We start from the raw sequence: 23,441 nt of genomic DNA on the forward strand, positions 1-23,441 counted from the left end.
ATTTAGGGGAAAAGATTTAGTTTGATATTTTGATTTTATTTTGGATCTTTTAGTTTTATATTTACAAGCTGTTGTAGCAATTGGAATATAAGAGAACTAACTGAAGTGCCTCCACAAATATCTCACGCACCCTACTCTGTTAAGGTTTTACCACGTTTGCCATTCCACAGATTAACACGATAATATGAAGCACTATAACATCTGTTTGACTGCTGTAGCAATTGGAAAATAATCAGGAAAACTAAATGAACTGCATCCACATTAAAACTCATGCACACATCTCTGCCTGATGCAAACTGATCCAAAGTCTCGAACTAAATCCCAAGTTCGTATCATAACCTTCTGCACCATTCCCTGTAGCTTTACTTGTGTCCTCTGAAGTACATATAAACTTTCTGCAAGGAAATGCAAACTGATGAATCATCACCACAGCGAAATTTATAGTTGAAGCTGTTATATCTTTTGGCAAACGAAGAACAAGTGGCCAGATACGAACATTGACAACAGAAAACACATTAGAGAAAATTCATCCAGAACTTGGAATTGTAATGGAGAGCATACACAACAAGAAAACCCGGAGAACTAAGCTATACATGAGATGTTCAATCTCACAAGTGATTAGTGTAAGTGAATAGCAGATGTTTGCATGAGTTACACGCTTTAAAGAGGAAAAAAAACATGTACTGGAAAAGGATATGTAGCAAGTCATTTTTTAGTAGAAAGCAAGGTTATTTTCTAGTACAAACCTGGAGTACCCACAAACTTATTAGTGTCTCCAAGCAAAACAGCCCAAAGCCCACCAAGTAAAAGATCTGTAATCAGGACAACATGTGTAAGCTTTTATGACCACTGAAGAATTTTGAAAATATAATTACCAAGGACATGGCAGTATAAAAACAAAAAGATAAAATACATTAACAAAAAATATTATGCATCTTCTAGAAACAGCAATGATAGCAAATAGAATCAGTATCCATGTATAAAATGACTCAAATGTCTAATGTCAGAAGTATAATTGCATGAACTCACCCCAACTAACGCATGATCTGAGAAGGTATCAATTGCCGCCAAGATTCCCCTGAATAGACAGAAAGAAAATAACATCAACGATACTGCATGATCCTAACAGAGATTATAAGATGGTCCAAATCATTGACATATCATTCTATCTTTAAGGGTGTTGTTTTTACTAGGGAAAAAAACAAAAAAAAAAAGTAACAAAAAGAGTTCCCCAACTTTCACTGCACTTTTCCCTTGACCAAAAGCTAAGAGGGAAGGAAAAGGCGAAAACTTTCTTCCTCTTCTGTTCTGCTTCCATCCAATTTAGGAATAAAACTCACATTCGCATAAACGAAGCTCAACTCCGAGTTTAAAAATACTGTTTTTTTTCTTTTCAAATTTATTTTTATATTGTTTATCTTTGACACATAGAATTTTAAAATTTTTCAGGGCCTAAGGGAAATTCATAAGCACTCTACAATTAGATGCTCCAATATTTTTCCCATATGCTGTGTTTCCTAGGGAACAAAATAGCTAGGAAAGGAAGCGGATAGAGAAAAAGAGAATTTATATTTTATTGGAGGGAAGAAAGTGTTTCATTGGATTGCTTCCTTGGGGGGAAGGAAAAGGAGGAAAATGTAAATTCCAAAAATCCATTTGTAAAGAACATAAAAAAAAATTCAAAAATTGATTTATCAAAAAAATTTATTTTTATTTTTTTGAGTTGAAGCTGATGTAAAACTACCAGATTTAGTTAGTTGTTCAGCACAATCATATAAAGATTTTGCATGTAAGTAATAGGATATTCAGCTCCAACTCGTGGTATAAGGGGGATGGATGAAGAATCTGCATATCAAGGCCGAGATGTCCATCTCAAAACTAGACCAGTCATAGGATCAGTTGAGTGGTATGTTCTATTAAATGATATGCTCTATCAAATGAAAGAGATTCATACCAATTTGCACCGATTTTGTTTTGATTTTTCCCAAATTATTTTCTGATTCATATTGATATTATTACCTTGTATTTTCTGATAGCATTCCTTCTTTGACAATTACCATGTGGTATATTTCGTTTTTATTTTTCAGATGGTCAATGTACAGAATAGCTAGGAAAGGAAGCGGATAGAGAAAAGAGAATTTATATTTTATTGGAGGGAAGAAAGTGTTTCATTGGATTGCTTCCTTGGAGGGAAGGAAAGGAGGAAAATGTAAATTCCAAAAATCCATTTGTAAAGAACAAAAAAAAAATCAAAAATTGATTTATCAAAAAAAATTATTTTTATTTTTTTGAGTTGAAGCTGATGTAAAACTACCAGATTTAGTTAGTTGTTCAACACAATCATATAAAGATTTTGCATGTAAGTAATAGGATATTCAGCTCCAACTCGTGGTATAAGGGGGATGGATGAAGAATCTGCATATCAAGGCCGAGATGTCCATCTCAAAACTAGACCAGTCATAGGATCAGTTGAGTGGTATGTTCTATTAAATGATATGCTCTATCAAATGAAAGAGATTCATACCAATTTGCACCGATTTTGTTTTGATTTTTCCCAAATTATTTTCTGATTCATATTGATATTATTACCTTGTATTTTCTGATAGCATTCCTTCTTTGACAATTACCATGTGGTATATTTTGTTTTTATTTTTCAGATGGTCAATGTACAGAATATATATGATTTCAATGAATAAGAATGTGAGAAGCACTTTTGCTAAAAGTTTTTATGATGCCAGAGTCGTTCCATCATCCTTGATGTACAACACTCGTCTAACTCCCTTTATTCTCACCACCACAATCATCTTAGACCACCATTGCTTCTTTATTAGCAATATTGATGAGCAAGTCACCTTCCCTTGTGTTTTTGGTTAGAGGAGAGGCCCTAGGATGATCGTGGTCTCCCCTTTCCTTTTAACATCACTCTCCTCCAAGTAGATTACTAGCTCCACTATTTCCTATAGACAGTCTCATCAATTCCGTTGGTGCTTTGTTTGCCACAACACCTCCATTGCCAACTAATTGTTTCCACATCGATCTGGCTGTAGACTTCCTCGTTAGCCACTCCTCCGTATGCCATTTCCTTTTGAAGTTTTCCAATCATCCCATTAGGCGTGCAGATCACCCACAAACCATATTGATCGTTTGATCTAGGGTTATGCAGTAATCCAAATTCCGTGATTTCATCTCAAATATCCCATCTTCTTGTATCTTACGCTATCACCCATAGACCATGTGGGTCATCCAATTAACGTTAAGTGATAATATAGGCTTCATGGACGTGTCTAAGATATCAGGTCATCCTAAAGTTTGTGCAGATCATCTTGAGCCAAATGTGTCATCCAGTCTAACCTTGGTAATCTGACAAAATTTATCTGTGCTCAATGCAAATTGAAGAAAATTCCAACATATCCAATTTGAGGCGTGTTTAAGGAAAAGGATTTGCCCTAGTTTACACCGATTCTGTTCTGTTTTTACTTCAATTGTTTTCCGATTCATATTGATATTGGCACCTTGTATTTGGTGATACTCTTCCTTCTTTGTCAATTATCATACATGGTTTTACATCCTTATTTTGTGGATGATCCATGTATATAAATGTATATGATTCAAGTGAATAAGGTTGCAAGAACTTCTTTTCCCAGAAGTTACACGTTCCTTGTCGAGTATGTTCGACCAATTTAATTAGTTGGTTCAGGATAGTGTTTTTACAAATATGAATACATGATCTACCACCACTAACTGCAGTAGTTGCCATTCTCCTAATCTCTTCTCTAGCAAGTCACATCAAGGCAGCCTCTCCTCTCAGTCTCCTCTCCTACAAAACTTTCCTTCTCGACCAAGCTCTTCTTCACTAGCCTTTTCTCTCCTTCCAAAATCTTTGGCAAAAAGTTAACAACAATCCACATCTCACCCAACTGTACCACTTATATTGCTACTCTTGCTACTTATTGATCTACTTATTGATCAAGGTTTGAAATGATGTGTCGTGCCACCCGAAAAGGGTGGTATTTACATTCCGACTGCGAGGGTGTCACAATCTTGCACCGCGGCGGCCTTTGAGGGTCGCGACAGCCACGATTTTATTTTGGTTTAGTTAATTTTTTATTTTTTAAATATGTATTTTTTATAAATAAACTATTATTAATAATAGTTATACAATATTAAAAATTATTTTAAATTTTTTAAATAATTTAAAATTTTTAATATATATTATAAATTTAAAATAATCTAAATTTTTAAAAAATATAATTCTTAAACATTTCAATAAATTTTAAAAAATTAAAAATTTACCAATACATTCAAAAAATAATTTAAGACTTTCAAATAATTTTATAATTATTTTTAGTCTTTCAAATGATTTTATAATTTTGAATTTAGTTTTGAATTTTGAGAATTACTTATTGTTCAAAATAATTTTTATAAAAATTTAATATGCATTATCTTATGATAAAATATTAAATTATAATTCAACATCTCAAAATATAAAGTCTATTTAATAATTAAATATTAATAAAATTAATATACATTTATATTTAAATTTTAAAAAAATACCGAAACTATATCAGCACTACACAATACGATACCGAAACCGTATCGTTCCTGTCAAAGTCTCAAAGACCGAAACCTTGGCACAAGTCAAGATTTTAAACCTTACATCCAATAATACTCTCCTATTTGTTGATCAAAATAAAGCATGGAGATGGAGCATAGACACTCAGGATCTCTCCTCGTCTTCATATATATATATATAGAGAGAGAGAAAGAGAGGTTTGATATGCTGCACACCCCATGAGCACGTAATATAAACTATATTTTTTTAAAAAAATTTTCACTTCCTTTCATCTAAATCCTAAATCTTAAACTAAAAAAAAAATTATACTAATACTCACTGAGTGTGCAACAGAAGGTGTGCAGTATATTTATATTATTTTACGTGGATTTAGAAAAGGATATCAATTGTTGATAAGCAATGGAATAAGTTTGTGAAGTATATTTCATATTGAATGTCATTTCTTCAATCATTGACCTCATTTTTTTTAATTGGTATTAAATTTTAAGGTTTTGACTGGTTTTCCAAGTTTGATTGGATTTGACCCTTTTTAATTCCGGTTTTAACACTCAACCAAAGGGCAAGTCCAAGTTCCCAATTTAGGTCACACCCACCTGCTTTGTCCAGTTTTGAAAACAGTGGTGGGCTGGAGACGTAAGGCTAAAAATTAATTGTTGCTGAAAAAGAAAAAAATAATATCGATGTTGAAGCACAAATGGCTAAATTTTTTTATCTTCCCTAGGGAATCAGTCTACTCTATGCCATGTTACAATCGAGCATCTAGTCACCCCAACTCATAAATACTACTACCTAGAACAAAATTGGCATCCAAATTCCCAAGGATTTAAAAAAAACATTCTTGAGAGAGGTAAAATATTATGAAAGAAATCCAATTCCATTGTCCTTTATCATGAATTGAAGTAGAAATTTTGACTTACGTTAATGACTTCCCATGGAATACAATTGGAGGGGCGATGGCTGCAATAATACAAAAGCCAATGTGGATCTGCACATGTAGTTATGACAATATGAACAAGACATGAAAGGGTTAATGAGAAACACAGAGATTTGTCAATGCAGTTACCAGATAGAAGAAGAAAAACCAGCTAAACCTAAGTGCACTGTCAGTCCTGCTTGACCAAAGAACAGTTTAGTAACAAGAAGAGCATATGCCAACTTAAGTAGCTCGAAAGTATTGCAAATAGAACATAGAAATCTGGATCTAAAAATTGCAATGTTAAATTAAATTTTGAGGCATTAGCATTACAACTTGTTTTTTCTCACTATCATGATTTGATAGTTCTTGCACCGTTTTATCTGTGGGGACTTAAAGCAAGCATCAAGAAAACTGTAATTTCAAGTAAAAGGTACCACAAATTGTGAGGAAACAGAACTAAGGTCAATGACTTCGTAACAACTCAGAATGACAATAGAAAGGGGTTAATAACTCAATTGTTTTCACCAGTATAGGCAATGCCACTGGCCCAGCATCATAAGAACCAAACAAGGGGATAGCCAAACCCTGTTTCAACAAGGACAAAGGAAGCACGATGAAAGTGGTAAGCATTGGCAAAGTATGGTTCACCAATCACCGTGTTGGAACTTGCAGCTAACAATGCATTTCAGTAGCTATCTTCAGACACAGACATGTCAAACATCCAAAAAAACTCAATTCTGTAAATTGTTAATGAAGAAACTAGGTTTATGAAATTCATTCCAACAGTTTATGAACATTCACCAATCATCATGTTACCAAATTCAATTTATGAATAAATAGCCTCGAATCCAAACAGTATAGAGGGCACAATATGCTAGGCTAGAAGTGGTACATGGCAACCGTTCAAATAAATTAAATTTTGAAAATATAATTTATTAGTTATACATTATATTATTTTTTTAGCAGTTTAAATTGATTGGTAAATATGAGTCATTTACTTAAAAGTAAAAAATACAGAAAGACCATTTAACCAATATATATACTTGTTAGATCAATTCTCAGGATCAATTTGTATTATATCAAAAAAATTAAAAAGCAAACTTAATAAAAAAAGCTGAACTAAATATGCCCAAATAGATATAACACCATATTGGATAAATTTTTCACTCAAGTTGAACTAAACCAAGGTCTGTGCAAGTTCACACTAATTGTGCCCTCTAGACTGACATTCGGCTGTTGTTTGGTAAATTCAAAGTACAGTCTAAATGGATCAGTATCCGATGAACATTTAACTAAATTTAGAATAACCAGAAGGGCAAAGTAATTGAATTGGATTGAGAAAAAAAGGTTTTGTTTCCAACTAGAAATTGAATTCTGTTTGAAATATTTTATGGTTAGCTACATGTTAAAGTTAATTGGTTAGTAAATTGTCATATAATCATCTTTCCTCCTGTCATTGGATCTCCCTAATTTTCTCTTATATAACTATTAAAGATAAGAAAAAAAGATAATAAAATTAATACACAAGAAAAATAACAAAAAAAAGGATATCAGCATGATATACAAAATATTTGGAGAACTTTACAAAACCATGACTTGGTAAACTTTCTTTTTTTTCTTGAGAACATGGGAGTAAATAAATTGATCCCTTGACCCTTTTCATTTGGGAAACAAAATGAAAACCCACAATAGCAAAATACATTAGTGGGGACAATTATGTACGTGGTTTTACATAGGCCCTGTTATAAGGTTAGCATTTCTTTTTAATCAATATTGATTTACCCCTTCCATAAGGAACTAACTGCAAACAATCAATCTACACAGTTGGATAATTAAGAGAACAAAATGAAGAATATAGTTATCCATACAACAAAGAAATGACTTAGAACTCTGGCCAGCAGATATTATCATCTGATGCTAATAAAATATAATTAGATAAACTTGAATACAGCTACAATAAAATCAACATGTTGAAGTGTGTACAGATTGGCATATTACAGAGATTATAGGAGCCTACCTCATTGCACGATACAATGGTCTGTACCAAAGCACATAGGAAAGAGGGCATCCAAGCAAAGCATAGATAACCGCAAGGAAAAATATTTTAACACCTGTATATGAAAACATTGCATATAGTAAGGATGAACGGCAAACAAGGTAGAAGAAATAAGTTAACTGCACAGTGAAAGAAGGAATATAGTTTATAAGAATCTTCACCTCCCCCTCTAATCCAGCAAACAATCACAGCGATCACGTTCCATGATAGACACAGAAGAATTCCTAGATCACATATGCAGCAAATGTACTTTCAACTTGTGTAGTATAATAATTAGATCATTAAGCAAGAAGCCCTAAGTATTTCAAAACCTGAGCATCATTTGAAATACTGAAAAATTTTCCAATCTAAGGATACTCATCATTAATAACAAAATAATTTCACAGAAACAAAATTATCAAGAAAATAAAAAGAAGGTTGTAAAGCAGAACAAAAGTGTGAATTCAATTAGATGATACACAATAAATATACCCACTTAAGGATTGACATCCTTGTCAATCCAAACTGACAACAAAATGTTTAAACCACTGCCCCCGAATGTTTAAACCATGTCAATAAAAGCCAACTTATCTAGAAGCTTATAAAGCTCCTTTATGAGACCACACCTCACTATGCGGGATTAAATTGAAGTGTTACATTAATTCACCATCAAAATGCTTCATAAGAACTCCAAATGTTCTTATTCCTACTTATGAATATCAAAATTCAACTAGAAAAAAGAGTCAGGACTTTGAGCTTGTTGATTACACAACAAAGAGAAATTTGACATATATATATTCACGCGGTAGAAGGGGACAACTTAGGGAACAAACTCTAAGAATTTTTACCATGACAATTTTGTTAAGAAAAAGAGTATGAATTTACGTAATTGACTATCAAAATGCTTCAAAAGAAGTCCAGGTGTTTTTTTTTACAAGCGAATCGGCAGCACTGATAAGCTAGCCAACTAAATGTCATCACTAACAAGATATGATCATATTCTTCATCAATATAAATAGTAGCTCATTGTTCATTAACTCCTAATATTATATAAAGGACCTCCACTAATCTTAGTCTTCCATGGGCAATTACATATCTACATTGTCCCACTTTCTACCACAATAAAATACACAAGTTCAGTAGGAAAAAACTAAGCAAAGAACAAGCCGATTAAGGAGTCAATAGAACATGATAAAGAAAATGTCTTTTAGTAAACTTCTCATCCATACTTCACTAAGAAAATATATTTCAATCACAGACACAGTATAATGTTGATACTTGAAGAAAAAGCAATATGATTTCCAATAATTTTATAATTTGTATATCCTTGAAAAACTAGCATATGGAATTCAAAAGAGAAGGCTTTATTTACAGTTGGATAATAAGAATAAGATATTTATAAAAAAAAAAGTGTTCAACAATATCAAGCGAACGCCAGTAGAACTTGAAGACTAAAAAAAAGGATGTAGCTTATACAGACAATGAAAATTTTTAAGAAATATCGAGTATATACCTAACCAACTAGCAAATGCCAGGTATTGCAACCTCTGAGCATGGACAGGGATTTCCTTAGATATATCATGATGAATGATAGGGAAAATTGGTGGCCAGTTTTTCTCTTCGATAGTAACACCAGCTGAATTCAGAGGCATTAACCACAATCAGTAACAATGCACTGTTAACATAAAATTTATCTGTACCCCAAAAGATGGATTATCCACATACCTCTTGTCAATGAGTCCTCCCTTCTTTTAATATCCTATAGTAGCACATATTTAGTTTTAGAAAATGATTGAGAAATGAAATGAAAGAGAAATTTGATCATTTGAAAATTGAAACATTATATTGAATAAGTTATCACAACAAGACAAAAAAGATCCAAACAGTAAAACGACGCAACATAAAGAGAAAAACAGGTATTGTTCGTAGAGAACAACCATTTCCCTCTGTTTTAGGTTCTCTTCCCATGCGACAAGTTCCCTCTCTCTTTTCTTAGAATCCTGCATCAGCCAACATAAATATGCTATCTTGTCAGGTGATAACTAACACAGACTACAAGATTATAACATGATTCGCACATTCACATTGTCCAATGGTATGTCAACCGTCGCATCATTCTTGTTCCCAAATCCAAATGCTTTCGATGCCAGTGTGGAAATGCGAGAATTAGATCCAGGAGCAGTGGATTTCTGCAGAGAAAGAGCAAAAAACATTAGCGCAAAATAACATCTTGCCACGCAAACTCGCATCTACCAACCAGGCAAAAACACAAAAATGTTTTACAATCCACCAAACATCAAACAGAAACAATCATAAAAAGAATCTTCTAGTCCTGACTAGTATTTCAACCTAGATCTAGATTATTAACTAGGGCTTTCTTGAGAATACGCCAACACGAACACGCTACTACCAATACGGTAGACAGATCTCCCGGCGCCAGTTAAAATGTACTAAAATTGACTAATAACACCCAAAAACGAGAGAGAAAAAATTGGAGAAAAAGCAGAAAGAGTACAAACCGCGAACGGGTTCACGTCCTCTTCGTCGAACGGATTGGGATCTCGAGACATGGTTCGACGAGATCTAATCTAAGAGAAGAACCTCCTACTAGATACTACGAGAGGATTGATTCCGAGGCGACGAGGCTCCCTCTCACTCTCCTCGCTGCTTTGGTGGTTCTGCCTTGGCGATGAAGAAAGCCGACGGAGGGCGGAGCACCGAAACGCCGCGTGGGTTTGCTTTGCCGCTTAGGCAGCACTGCACTACCACGCTTTGTTTTATTTAGCTTTTTTTATGGCGGTTCTCTCTTAGGACCTCAAACTTACTAAAATGCCACTGCAACAGCCTGCAGGTGGACGCCTGTCTCGGGCTCGGTCGGAGATGGCGATGGCCTATCCACCGAGGAGGGCATATTGGTAATCTCGCTCCGAATGATTCGCTGTCGTCCGTCTTCACTGTGAATTTAGGCATCTTTATTTTAATAATTTAAGTGAAGATAATAATAAAGAAATTAAAAATTCTTTTTACACAAGAAAATATGAGTCCGACGCCTAATAATACGTGAAAAAAATCTTATTATTATTATTTATATATTAACATTATAATTAGTCGTAATCCCAACCATGTCTCGTTAATGGATCTTATCCCCATTTAACTTTAGTATTCAAATCCTTCGAATCACTTTTATTTATATTATGAAGATATGACTGAGGTTGAGGCACCCATGATTGGGTCTCATTTGGACCGGACTTGGTAAGGCTCAGTTTGGACTACATTCGGCACGACTCAACCCCTAATCATGTCGTGCCAAACCTAGGATTTGTTGACCATGTTGGGTGCAAATTATTGTCCTACAATGGCAACCTCTAAGTCCCTTCACAAAAACTAATTGCATGCAAGGATCTTGCCTCCTCAAGTATTTTTTCTTAACTTGCATGCAATGCTTGACTTCGAAAAAGAGAATATTAGCTCATCTACCTTCTTCGCATCGATCGGTTATATATGTTAAGTTGTGATTCAAACACAAATATAAAATTTAGGTGATGCGATGAACAAAACACAAGATCAAAGTTATGAACGCATGAAGACATTTTCATCGACCAAGTGGCAAATCTAGCTTGAGATTCTCATCCAATATGAAACCTAATCGCTTTGTCTTCTTCTTCGACATATCATCTTATCAATAATGCACCACTTGCTCGGTACTGTTCTTTTTTTCTCTTATCAAAATTTGAGTGTTCTTTATGAAAATATAAATGGAAAGTGTTGTAGTCTGCAAGGTATTGCATTGTGAATGGGAAGGGTCAGTAGTCTCAATCAAGTGCATGTATATACAATTTCATGCAAATGGTTCATGCACTGACGGCCATTTTGTGCCAGCACATAAACTATAGCGTCAGGTAGTACTGTTGCACACCAATTAAAAATTAATTATGTGCAAATGGTAACCGTCTTTAGTACTTAATCTCGTACCTAGACATGCCTAAATCACAATCATCATTTAATTACATATAATTTTGTGTATATTTATTGGAGTAGATATCTCATAGAGATTTTGGAGATCGACATAAGGCCTGTTCTATATATAACAACTATTAATATGGAGGAAAACGAAGTATCATTCAGTCACCAAAACTCATAGTTCCAACTACACCGTTAATTAATTCTTAATCATGCTTAATCACTCATAAGTCAGGGATTCTCTTCAAAACCATATACCTGCACTTCCCTGTGGGCTAAACCACTAAGTTTCCATCATGCATGAACTTTCACTTGCTGAAAATCTGTCTCCCTATAAACAATCTTTAAGATTATTTTGACACATAAAAATATTTTATTTTCTATATATATCCAACTTGAGCCAACTTTATATATTGACACATACATTTAGCCAATTTTTCTATATTTAATGTTGTTTTAGATGGAAATGAATGAGATCAACAGCACTGTATATAATTAAACACCCTTCACACTCTCCAAACACCAAATTCAACAGGGGTTCTCATCCTTTCTGTAAGTTGTATCAATATTCCTCGTAATTCTACTACTCGACTGAAAGAATCACTCCTGTTTAATTTGGTAATAGGGAGTAATTGATCAGAGCATGGGGAGATCACCATGCTGCGACGAGCAAGGGCTGAAGAAGGGCCCGTGGACGCCGGAGGAGGACAGGAAGTTGAAGGACTACGTCGAGAAGAACGGCCAGGGGGGCTGGCGGCGGCTCCCCAAGCTCGCGGGACTCAACCGGTGCGGCAAGAGTTGCCGCCTCCGGTGGACTAACTATCTCCGTCCCGGCATCAAACGGGGAAAGTTCACGGGGGAAGAGGAGAGACTCATCGTCCATCTCCACTCCCTCCATGGAAACAAGTACAGCACGTTTAATTATATGTTGATCTTAAAACACTTATCGACTGATCGATTAGCTGACGTACGTTGTCGCTTGGTTATGGAAATGAAGGTGGTCGACCATCGCGGGCAGTTTACCAGGGAGGACAGATAACGAGATCAAGAACTACTGGAACTCGCACTTGAGGAAGAAGCTCCTGCAAATGGGCATCGACCCCGTGACGCACCGGCCGCAACCCGGCGACCACCTGAGCCTGCTCTCCGACCTCTTTGATGCCGAGAATCTGAGCTACTGCCTCGACAGCTCGCTCCGGCTGCAGGCCGACGTGATCAAGTTGCGTTTGCTGCAGAAACTTCTGCTCCATGCCCTGACCAGGGCCACTCCAAGCCTGAACCTGATGGGCCTCCTGGGATCACCTCCTTTGCTGTGGAACCGCCGGCTCCAGACCGAGAGATCCCTCCTTAATGGCTCCCAAATCTTCAATGGCCTCGACGGTAATCCCACTCTGCAGAAGCCATTAGCAGACGACTACTGCAGATCAGGAACAAGTCAGCTAACCTCTTCTCCTACTGCGCCCTCGTCGATGGTTTTACGTGCGTCTCAAACCAATTCAGTCGGCGGCTCTACCACTGGTTCATCCATCGACACGCCTGCGTCGGCTCCGCCGCCGGCCCACGAGTGGGATTCCAAAAATCTGGATGTTCTCGAAGAAGATCTCGGCTACTGGAGTGAAATATTGAGGTCTGTTTTCGTTCTGATTAAGCATTCTTAAGTTCCTAATTATAATTTACTAACGGTATACATTTTCACAGCCAACTATCTCCTTGAATCGAAGATGACAGTAAAGATCTCTGCAACAAATTAATGGCTATGTGTTTTGCGTCGCAATCATGTATTAATTCAAAAGGAAAATGTCTGAATAATTCTGATATTGACTCAACAAGAGCATCCGTTCCTATTAATGTATGGATATTAATGTATGGATGTTATAATACTCATTCGCTTAATGTTAAAATGAATATGGATGTATGTTAATAAAAAAATTATTAATATAATAGACATGTGGTATATAAATCTACGCTTTGTGAAGAGTTGATATATATATATATTAATATTCAAAAATATAGATACTTTAAGTTTGTGTCAGGACCATGCATGTAGTTCAAGAAGCTATATAAAATGCAAAATTAACGAAATATAAAAGTAAAAAAAATACAATGAAAAAGGAATTTAGTAATTTTAAACTTAAACTAAAATAACATTTAAAATCTTGCAGTATGTTAATAATTCCATTTCATGCGTTTTCCAGGTTGAGCCTAGCAAAAAAATTATCAATTTTTTTGACGGACGGCGCTTGGTCGGACCGAGTTATACTAGTCCAACTTATTTGTCACCTCTACTTTTCCATATAATTTAAAATTTAATATATAACATTTAAAATTTATCAGATTTAACAAATATATATATATATATATATATATATATTATTTTTGTTTTTTTCAAGTGTTAAAAATATTTTTCAAATGATGACGTAATATTACCTAACACGGTATTCTGTCTCATGCGACTACTGGATGGACCACTCGCAGACGCTGTTCCGGTCCGTAATCTAAATCGTTGTCAAATTCGTGGGACAACAAGGACAGAACGGGGCACAACGCCAACACGCTCAATAAGAACGACGATGCAGCTTTACCAAAACGCTCTGGAACCTCCAATCTGCTTCCAGGTGCTTTTGGCTTTTTCCATCCTCCATCCGACAAATTACGTATCAATGCTGTCCCCACGCGGTCATACAATACCAACATTCCAATTTAAAATAAATATTTTAAAATTAATTTCGAAGATATATAAATTATTTTATATTTTATTTATCTCGATGAACAACTTCTTTGTTCTGCCCTTTGACTTTTCTTGTTTATCAAACTTCAAATTGGCCCAGTTGCAAAGGTTGTTCCTGTATGCTTGTCGGTATCTCTCTCATCGTACGCATTATCAAATTGTTTATCAATCAATAATTGAGATATTATCGCTAATTCGATCAAATAATTAAACAATAACGATACACTTTGTGATCAAGCTTAACACTCGATTGATAATTACAGAAATTAGCCATGGCAAAGTACTGCAACTGGCTAGATATCCTAAGTACATGGTCTTGGGGCTTCTCCGGCGACGGCGACGCTGGCGAACAGCGCCGCTGTGAGTTGCTCCTGTGTGTAGATCCGGCTTGTCATCTTGACGTTGACCTGTTGGATCATCAACTCCTTCACCACCGACACGTTGGCGTAGTTCACCTCCAGTTCAAGCTCGCGCAGCGCCGACATCAGCCTCGCCGCCGGGTGGCACCGCCGGTCGCTCTGCAGCCGGATCATTGCTTCCCAACCCAAAATTTTCACCTCCACCTCCACCTCGGACACCCCGTCCGTGCGCTGTGCCCCGTCGCTGCTGGATGAGGGGGCGGCGACGAGCGTCTCCATTTGTATCTTGAGGGAAGCCAGCTCGGCCTGCAACCTCCGTTTGTCGGCGTCGAGCGCCTGCGCCTTGGAGCGTAGCTCGTTGATGTAGGTGACGGCGTCGGCGAGCAGTGACGCCTTATCCATCTTGGACACGTTGGGCACCACGGAGCGCAGCGCGTAGAACCTCCGGTTCAGCTTCTCCCGGCGCTGCCGCTCTGCCTCCACGTGGTCCAGCGGCTCTTCGCGGCCGTTCGCCGGCTTTCTCCCCCGCTTCTTCGGCCTCTGCTTCTCCGGCTCCACCACCGCTCTCGTCACATCCCGGGCCGAGGCCTCCACGTCGGAATGATCCGAGCTGTCTCCGTTGAAGAATTCTTCCAACTTCATCACCGAAACAGGCGGCGCTGAGAGTAACACGTCGTCGTTTCTTGACGCGGACTTCTTGATCTCGTTGGAGATGTGTTTGCCGATGCAGAGGGAGTTATCACCGGAGGTTGGGGAAATCGCGAAGTCAACCGAGGAAGGAGGCTTCCACGCGGATGGCTCGGAGATGTAGAGATCGCAAGGATCCTGGACCACACCGAGCTCCACAGATGGCTGCCACGTTGTAGTCTTCGGGCGGCCATGGAAGAGCGCTCTGATCTTGTTCAAGAACTCAACGCTCTGGTAGATCTCCTGCGTGGAACCGAGCTCGACGACGGCGCCGCAGGCCAGGGGAACACATGCCATGGTGCGGAGTCCGAACATCCGCGCCTGCCTTGACCGCTCGCAGATCGCCGACTCCATGCCCCCCGCCGCCGTCAGCCACACCGGAGATCCGGCGAGGAGGGTATGTCCCGGCATCCCACAGCCTGGAGCGAACTTCTGCGACATCGACATCAGGAAAAACCACTCTGCGTCGCTGACCTCTTCGTCTGTGGAGTCATCGCCGCCGCACCCGCCCCCGCCGGAGATGAGAGAGTTGAGCTCTCGGAGCACCCGCTTGCGGTGTTCTTGGTTCGCCGTGGACTCGACGCCCCTTTCACCTCCATGCTTGTTCTTGTCCTCCTCGCATCCGCGGTAATACCCGTCTCCCCAAGTGAGGAGAACCCCTCCGGCGACGGCGGCGGCAGGGGAGGGCTGCCAGAAGATGGCGTAGGTCCACTTCTCGCGGGCGCCGTCGATGAGGGAGTGGAGGCGCTGCTGAAGCGTATCCGGGGTGATCTGAGGGGACAGCACCGTAGAAGTAGTGACAGTGGAGTGAGAGGAGGGCGAGGAAGAAGAGGGTATGACAGGGGGCTCCGCAGAAAGGGGGTGCAGCCAGTTGTAATGCGTCGCAGAGGTGGGAGAGGAGAGGGACTGGAAGGCGTCCATCACGGCGGCGTTCTCCTGGTTCCAAAGGTTCATGGCCTGCCCTACGTCGGCGAAGCTTGAGATGCGATGACGCGGTGGTGGTGGTGGTTAGAACTTGACCGATGAAGAAGGAGGAGTTGCGGGGGCTTAATAATGTCGTAGTTCCAGAGGAGGTGGCGTGTGGGGCCCGGTAACTGGCCCTTGTCTTCTTTCAAGGGTAAAGTAGTAACTTCGCGCCTTGTCCTTTTCCAAGAATACGAGGCTGTGCTCATTATCACGAAACAGGAGGAATTTAAATATAATTTTATTTTAAAATCCAAATAAAAAATTCATAATTTTTTTATAATGTTTCTATAAGCATAAATATTTGGATTAGGCTAATTAAGAACTTTGTAAAGTATCTCTCATTTGATCTTATATAAAAATTTGACATTATCGAAAATAGATTCATCGATTACTTCATGATCGATTTAATCATTTATCATATCGAGTCAATCTTATTATTCATTTCTTCTTGCTCTAGGAAAGTCAAAATGAAGGCATCATCGATCATCAATGAGTTCAATCGTGATTTTGAATATGTAGAAAATAAGACATAAAAATTACATGTTAAATGTGCGAGAAGCTAAAGGGATTGCTTGTTCGTTGGTCAATCCTTTTGTCTGTCCTTCGTGTCTAGGTGCACCTTGCCTAAATGAATTAGGTAAGATAGGTTTAATTTTTATTTCATAAAAATAATAAGTGATAAAATATATTGGTTATTTTCAATTTCCATTAGAAACCTCGATCGATTTTATTTTCTCTAAAATATTCCTTTCTCTAAAATAATAATAGTTAAGATCGCTTCATGAAAATGAGTAAAAAAGGTCTAATTGATGATTCCCTACATTATGAAAATTTAAAATAAAAATTTAGATATCCATTCTTTGCAACAGTAGAGAAAAAGCTTGATAATTAAATTTTAAATTTTAATTTTAAAATGGGATGTATTTTGTGAAAGTTAGTTTTGAATGAATATAAATTATATTTCAAATTTAATTGATAAGATTTAAACATCTTAATTAATTATTAAAAAGAAAAAGTTGACAACTCATTCAAAGTATCTTTTGATGCATGATACCTACACTTTTTAGGGCGGTTAAGATTTTTTTTTAATTAAAAATTGCTTTGTGTAGTTGAAGTACACATAAACCTTGAGCGTGTCTCCCGTTTAGGGAAGCACATGAATTGAATCGAGTTTAATAGTATAAAAATATTAATATTTCATAATATATTTTGAACCTCAATACTGTTTTTTTTAGTATCCATTTGATAAATGTCGTGAATAACCTTCTTTGAATTTACCCGTCGCAACGAGCCTTCATTTATGTGAACTAAAACTTTCAATAAGCACAAGCTAATACCCTTAATTATTTTAAAATAAAATATATTAAAAAAACTTTGACTTATTTTAATTTTTATTTATTTTATCTTATTTTTTTTTAAAATTTTTAAAAAATAAAAAATAAATTAATATTAGGTAAGTCTATGGTCGGAATTCAACCTTTAGTCTTGTCAAATACTCAGCGCGTTTAAAAAATCGACGTCACGTCATCGTCACTTAGTCAAAATTTTATAATTTTTTTTTTATAGGAAATGAGGTGAAATTATTTCCCAACCGTTAATTTATCTTTAAATATTCTAAATCACGTGTTTCTCATTTACCTCGCAGACATATTTCCCATTCTACCAATCACATGAATATTGTATTATTTTTTTCCATTTATTATTTCTTGCAACTTCTAAAACGGAAATAAATTCCGTGTCTTACTCCAACGGTCTCCTGTGCCACAATATTTGCATTAATTTTCATTTTCAAAAAATCATAAACTTATACCGCGTAAAATAATACTTTTTATTTATTAATTAGTTTATGAAAATAATTAACACGATAAAGTGTAAACCAATCAAATTCAATTAATATTTTTATTTAAATTTAAAAAGTATATATATGAATGATTTTAGTTTGAGTTGTTGGATTCCAGTTCAATTTATGAGTGATTTATAAATAATTGAATAAAATATTATAATTTTAATTTTAATTTTTAAATATATCAAAATATATTGGATTCAGTTGGAACTCGATAACTTTAAATATGAATCGAATATTTTTCAAACCGAATAGATTGTATTCATTTGCTCCCCATCTAAATCACTCATTTTCATTCCAGAGTGTCGGTTAAAAATAACTAAATTTATTTCCTTTGTATTTTTCTGGTGCACAAATAATAGCACTACGTTACAAGATCTAGAGAAATGTTCGATGTGACTTTTGGCTTAAAATAGCAATCTCAACAGTAATATTATGAGAAAAAAACAAAACAGCAACAACAAAAAAATCTTGTGAGATATAGAAGATGCATTATAAATTTATAGGCGGAATAAATTTTATTTTGTCATATATAATAATTTAAGATTTTTTAAATAAAAATCATTTGAAATTTGTAAATCATCATTTTATCCTTTATAATTTTTAATTAGTTGGTAAAATTTTAATTTGATCCATTTTAAAAATTGTATGTTATGTTCATTGTCGTTGGAATTAATTAGACCACCTTATTGCTAATTGAATCTTCTCTTATAGTTGAACCTCTCCTATATATCGCTTTGTCACTTTCATCTCGTTGCATCATAAACAGTTATATATATTGGTCCGACAATCATGATAACTTTAGATGACATGATAAAATTAAAATTTAACACCAAAGTTATTTTAATAATATCAATTAACATTATACGAGGGCAAGAAGGTGACAATTTAAAACTCTAAGGGCCATTTTAAAATGGAACATATATATGTATAAATCAAATGTTCTCTATAATTTATGTTTGATTTGGAGTTCCGTCTTTAAAAAATTAGTTATTTTTTATTTTTTCTGTTAGACAATGTCAGATATTTTATTTTTATTTAAACCATCCAATTTGTTTTCTTTCTTCACTTATAAATTTCCAAAATCTTAAATCTTGATATTTATAAGAATAATACATATTCAGATTACTTCTTTCTTTTTAAGGGGTTTGATATGTTGTATATCTTATATTGTAATGTATATTTTTTAAAAATAAATCCTATATCTCAAAACTTAAACCCTAACTTTTAAATAAAAATAAATAAATAAATATAGTTTATATTAGGTACTCATGGAGTGCATAGTATAAAATGTGCAAGGTACCATATATATTATTTTTTCAGAGAAAAATCAAACTTTTATTTAAAACAAAAAAACAAAAAACTCAAACAAATTAAAGCATTCATATGGTCATGTTAATTGTTTTTATAGAGAATTACACTAGAATTTTCTTTCAGAAGTTTTAAGTATTTTAAATTGTGAATGACCACTTTTGATGCTCAAACTTAAAATGACCTTTGAACTGATAGACATATAATTTTAAAAACAAAATGATAAATTTTAAATGTTCTAAAAGTGTTTTTTTTATTAAACTTTTATGATATATTTTAAATGAAATAGAACCCTCAATTTAAATTTCCTATCAAATATTTAAATAGATTAGATTAAAATTTTATTAACTTATTTAAAAATGAGACTAAATGAGCTAGCTCGCATGAGTTGCGAGTTCAAGCGGATCCGCCCGTGGTGGTCTCGGATTAATTCTTAGGTTGAGAAGAGAACTCAAAACTATAGATAATTCAATTGACTTGTGAGTTGATCCATTTAATTCGCAATCTAAATAAAAAATTCAATCTCTTCTATATATTTATTTTTTATATTTTGATTAGCTCATGGAATGATCCATGTAACTCGTAACCCACTTTAAGAACTATAGCTAGGTTGGAAATTTTTTAATTTCATCTTGCTAGATGATGAATTTTTGTCGAACTCACCCACCTCGCAACGAACCTATCCATCTGACAGAGCCTTAGATTTTCCTATGAAAATTGTATCCTTAGTGCCCTAATTAACATATACAATTAGACGATAACAATAAAACAAAAAATTATGATCAGTAGTGTAATTATATTAATTAAATGGAGCCGGGATTTGGGTGGTTCTGTTTCTCAATGCATGCACTCGTGGAAAGGCGACTGAGAGATGGCAATTGGGCAGGTGCAGGGAACAGCACGTTATAAATATGATAGGCATGGAGGGGCCCACCTAATTGTTTCACTTTGATAATTAAGTCATCATGCAAAAACAAAGGTGGGGGGGGGGGGGGGGGGGGGGGGATTAATTAATTTTAGTTTTTTATTTAGCCATTATTTTTTTAGAGTAGTTGTTTCTCAAAATTTAATTTTGGTTTATTGAGTAGGTCGCATTTTGCCATTATATATATATATATATAGTTTCTTCACAACTAGAGATTTTGAAGTAGGTTTCGCACTTAACAACACGTAACTAAAGTTATGCCATTAGATAGCATGTGTGAAAAATTTAATTTCTCTTGATAATGAATGTTAAATACTTCAAGGAGTGATTGATAGTTATTACTCATGAAAGTCATAATTGTTGGGACTGATGGGCGGAGGCAGGTTTCCATGAGAGGGGGGTCACATTTTAAATATTTAATAATTAATTATTAATTTTAAAATAAATATATTAAAATATTAGTAATTTCAAAAAGCTGGGGGGAGGGGGCGGTGGCCCCTCGTGGCTCCGCTCATGACTGATGCGAGTTAGAGGAGGATGAATAATTCATTTTGCATTGATAGATTGTGCAACAGAAACATAAAATAAATTGACGCCACTAGTATAATATTGAGATTTTACTTAGTTACCTCTGGGGCATAATTGAGTTGGTTACGACGGAACAGAGTTGCAGAAAAGGGCAAGAGTTTAAATCTCAGCGAAGTCGAGCAATACCCTTATCCGTTTTGACCAACTACAATTTCTCGATTTACCTTCTCATAATGGTCGTGGAGCCGACCCGTGTGAGGCCGTTGGATAACGGATTTCACCTTTTGCAGAAGATATTTTATTTAGTTCATAACTTTCCAAAGTTGCTACAAGCCAAAGTCTAGTCCTAACTAACTATCACCACTAAATATTCTCCTTTTGGATGCCAAAAAGTCACAATTGTTGGGATTGATGCGAGTTAGAGCGGAATAAATATCTCATTTTGCGTTAATAGATTGTGCAGCGGAAACCTAAAATAAATTGATGTCATTAACACAACATCGAGATTTTACTTAATTCATAACCTCTTCAAGCTGCTACATCTAAAGTTTAATCCTAACTAACTACCATTATTAATTCTTCTCCTTCTCGAATACCTTTTAAGAGGTCGAGAAGCTTCTTATAATTTATTTATTGGAAAAAATATAAGCAATATAAAGGTACAAATGCAAATGAAAATAAAATAACTTTGAAAGTGAAAATTTTATGCTTTCTCATTACTTTGGATTGCATCTTGATGATAATAAATGCATGCAGCAATACTTCATCTCTAAATCCCTTAAAAATCAGTTATGAAAATCTTCTCAAAACTCTTCTTTTGTAGCCTTTAGGTCAGGATTGATTTTCGCATATTGAAAAAATGATAATTCCAGTTAGTCGCATTGACTCAATCCCTGGGGGTGACTGGCCCGGTCCCACGGAAGTTTTCCACCGGTCACTAGGGTAAATCGGGAAGCGCACGTAGCGGCCAACCTAGATGCCCAACATCCTTTGATTGCGATCTCCATTTGGAGGAACATTCTTACAAACACGTCGTAACTGGGGATCGAACCACGGGTGCCTGAGTGACAACCTGGATGTCCTACCGCGGCACCATAGCCCCGGGGGATTTTCGCATATTGATCACCACTAGTTGATTGCTTCATTACACTTGCAAAATAGCTCTTAATGACTCAATTATACTAATAATCTTCTATTTTTTCTTTTCATATCTAGAGTATAGACTAGTATGAATAGAAGATGTGTGAAAAATGTCCTTCCCACATTAGTCAACTATAGTTTTTTATTTATTTCCTCACATATAATCATGTATTCGATCGTGTAGAACCGCTTGAATGACGAATTCCATCTTTTACTACAATAAAGTATAGAATATGAATAAAGATTTTCTAATTTAAATTTTTTGCTAATAACTTATTAAATTAGAATCATAAGAAGTTTCAAGAAAATATATATGTTAATTTAATTTTACTTTTTCAGTTTAGTCTTATTTATTTTTATAGCAATTTTTTAAAAAAAACCCTATAGAAAAAACCAAATCATCGAATATTAAATTTTCTAAACTAATAATAAAAAACTGCGCATACGACAAGAGCAGGATATATTAAATTATTAAACTGATAAATTATGGATAATGTAAGGAATGCCTTGCGCGTGCTGCTGCTACTGCCGCATGTGGGAAGATTCATTGTGTCACGTTTAACATATGAAGACGTAACACATGCATCTACAAAGGGGCATGCATGCATGTAGGCCGGGAGGGCCCCTCAAATATGGTTGACACTGATCATCGAGATACATCGTCCCTGTCCTTATTATCTATATTTGAAATAATATTATATAATTATCCCGTCCAGAACGATGGAATTTAATCAAGATTCATTGTGTGGATTTGGCCTGGATGTGAACTGACGCCTGGTGGTCCATGCATGCATGGAATCTGAGAGCGTGCGTAGGTGCATGCATGTCCTTTTGATTCGCGGTAGTCCTTGCGGTTCGACAACAGCTACTACCAGGGCATCCTGAGGAACAGGGGGCTGTTCGCGTCGGACCAAGCGCTGGTGTCGAAGCCGGCGGCGGCGGCGCAGGTGAAGCTGTTCGCGCACAACTCGGGAGTCTTCACCAGCAGGTTTGCGGCGGCGATGGTGAGGATGGGCAGCATCGGCGTGCTGACCGGAAGCGACGGAGAGATACGCACCAACTGCAGAGTGCCCAACTGAAATCCTCCTCCTCGATGGTTCCTTTATTTTTAATGCGTTTTTACTATATTTTAAATGTCTTTGTTTAATTGTTTCCAGAAATCATTAAAGGTCGATCTTTATGATATGTTCAGAAAGATTAAATATCAATGTGTAACTTTATTCGAATAAAAATGTAAAAAAAAAAGAGTTAAAAGCGTGAGTACTAGCCTTATAAGCAAATTGGATATTAATAAGTAATAACCATATTCAATCTATTAAGTTAATTGGATCGACCGTCTAAAGCACTAAAGCAATTATATTATTGTATTAGTTCATTGGAATTGGTCCAACAAGTATCTCAACTTAATTGAAATCATATGATCTCAATCATTTAAGTTTTTTAAAAAATGTAATCTAGGTGCTCCAAACT

At 35.9% G+C, this 23,441-nt stretch overlaps 3 protein-coding genes across 4 annotated transcripts; 1 reads left to right on the top strand and 2 right to left on the bottom strand.

The window, feature by feature from the left end:
• Nucleotides 1–132: 132 nt before the first annotated feature.
• Nucleotides 133–10,271, bottom strand: LOC141848393 (secretory carrier-associated membrane protein 4-like). 2 transcript variants are annotated; one of them, XM_074736428.1, is made up of 12 exons: nt 10,044–10,271; nt 9,609–9,713; nt 9,462–9,524; nt 9,250–9,283; nt 9,038–9,160; nt 7,707–7,769; nt 7,507–7,600; nt 5,637–5,682; nt 5,491–5,558; nt 1,030–1,078; nt 747–812; nt 133–395 (listed from the first exon to the last, which is right to left on the bottom strand). In XM_074736428.1, exons 1-12 carry the CDS (start codon nt 10,092–10,094, stop codon nt 363–365), a joined length of 795 nt encoding a protein of 264 aa, XP_074592529.1. In that variant the 5' UTR covers nt 10,095–10,271; the 3' UTR covers nt 133–362. The 2 variants fall into 2 exon arrangements, with proteins under 2 accessions (XP_074592529.1, XP_074592520.1); XM_074736419.1 differs by having other exon boundaries at nt 9,603–9,713.
• Nucleotides 10,272–12,127: 1,856 nt separating this feature from the next.
• LOC141826042 (transcription factor MYB41-like) lies at nt 12,128–13,142 on the top strand. The gene is made up of 2 exons (XM_074713299.1): nt 12,128–12,390; nt 12,482–13,142. The coding sequence occupies exons 1-2, from the start codon at nt 12,128–12,130 to the stop codon at nt 13,140–13,142; spliced, it is 924 nt and encodes a 307-aa protein (XP_074569400.1).
• A 1,254-nt stretch (nt 13,143–14,396) lies between these two features.
• LOC141833280 (transcription factor MYC2-like) lies at nt 14,397–16,378 on the bottom strand. The gene has a single exon (XM_074720686.1). It carries the CDS (start codon nt 16,210–16,212, stop codon nt 14,515–14,517), a length of 1,698 nt encoding a protein of 565 aa, XP_074576787.1. The 5' UTR covers nt 16,213–16,378; the 3' UTR covers nt 14,397–14,514.
• Nucleotides 16,379–23,441: the final 7,063 nt, after the last annotated feature.

Source organism: Curcuma longa, chromosome 1 (genome assembly GCF_044706935.1).
Source record: "Curcuma longa cultivar G26 ecotype Majalengka, Jawa Barat chromosome 1, ITB_CL_G26_1.1, whole genome shotgun sequence".
Classification (NCBI taxonomy): domain Eukaryota; kingdom Viridiplantae; phylum Streptophyta; class Magnoliopsida; order Zingiberales; family Zingiberaceae; genus Curcuma; species Curcuma longa.

Excerpts from the sequence above, each read along its gene's own strand:
- LOC141848393 (XM_074736419.1), bottom strand. The coding sequence starts at position 10,094 with ATGTCTCGAGATCCCAATCCGTTCGACGAAGAGGACGTGAACCCGTTC. Across the intron at positions 9,714-10,043 it reads AGGACGTGAACCCGTTCGCG|AAATCCACTGCTCCTGGATC; the intron begins GTTTGTACTCTT and ends CTTTCTCTGCAG. Across the intron at positions 7,770-9,037 it reads GGCATTTGCTAGTTGGTTAG|GAATTCTTCTGTGTCTATCA; the intron begins GTATATACTCGA and ends TATGTGATCTAG.
- LOC141826042 (XM_074713299.1), top strand. The coding sequence starts at position 12,128 with ATGGGGAGATCACCATGCTGCGACGAGCAAGGGCTGAAGAAGGGCCCG. Across the intron at positions 12,391-12,481 it reads CACTCCCTCCATGGAAACAA|GTGGTCGACCATCGCGGGCA; the intron begins GTACAGCACGTT and ends ATGGAAATGAAG.
- LOC141833280 (XM_074720686.1), bottom strand. The coding sequence starts at position 16,212 with ATGAACCTTTGGAACCAGGAGAACGCCGCCGTGATGGACGCCTTCCAG.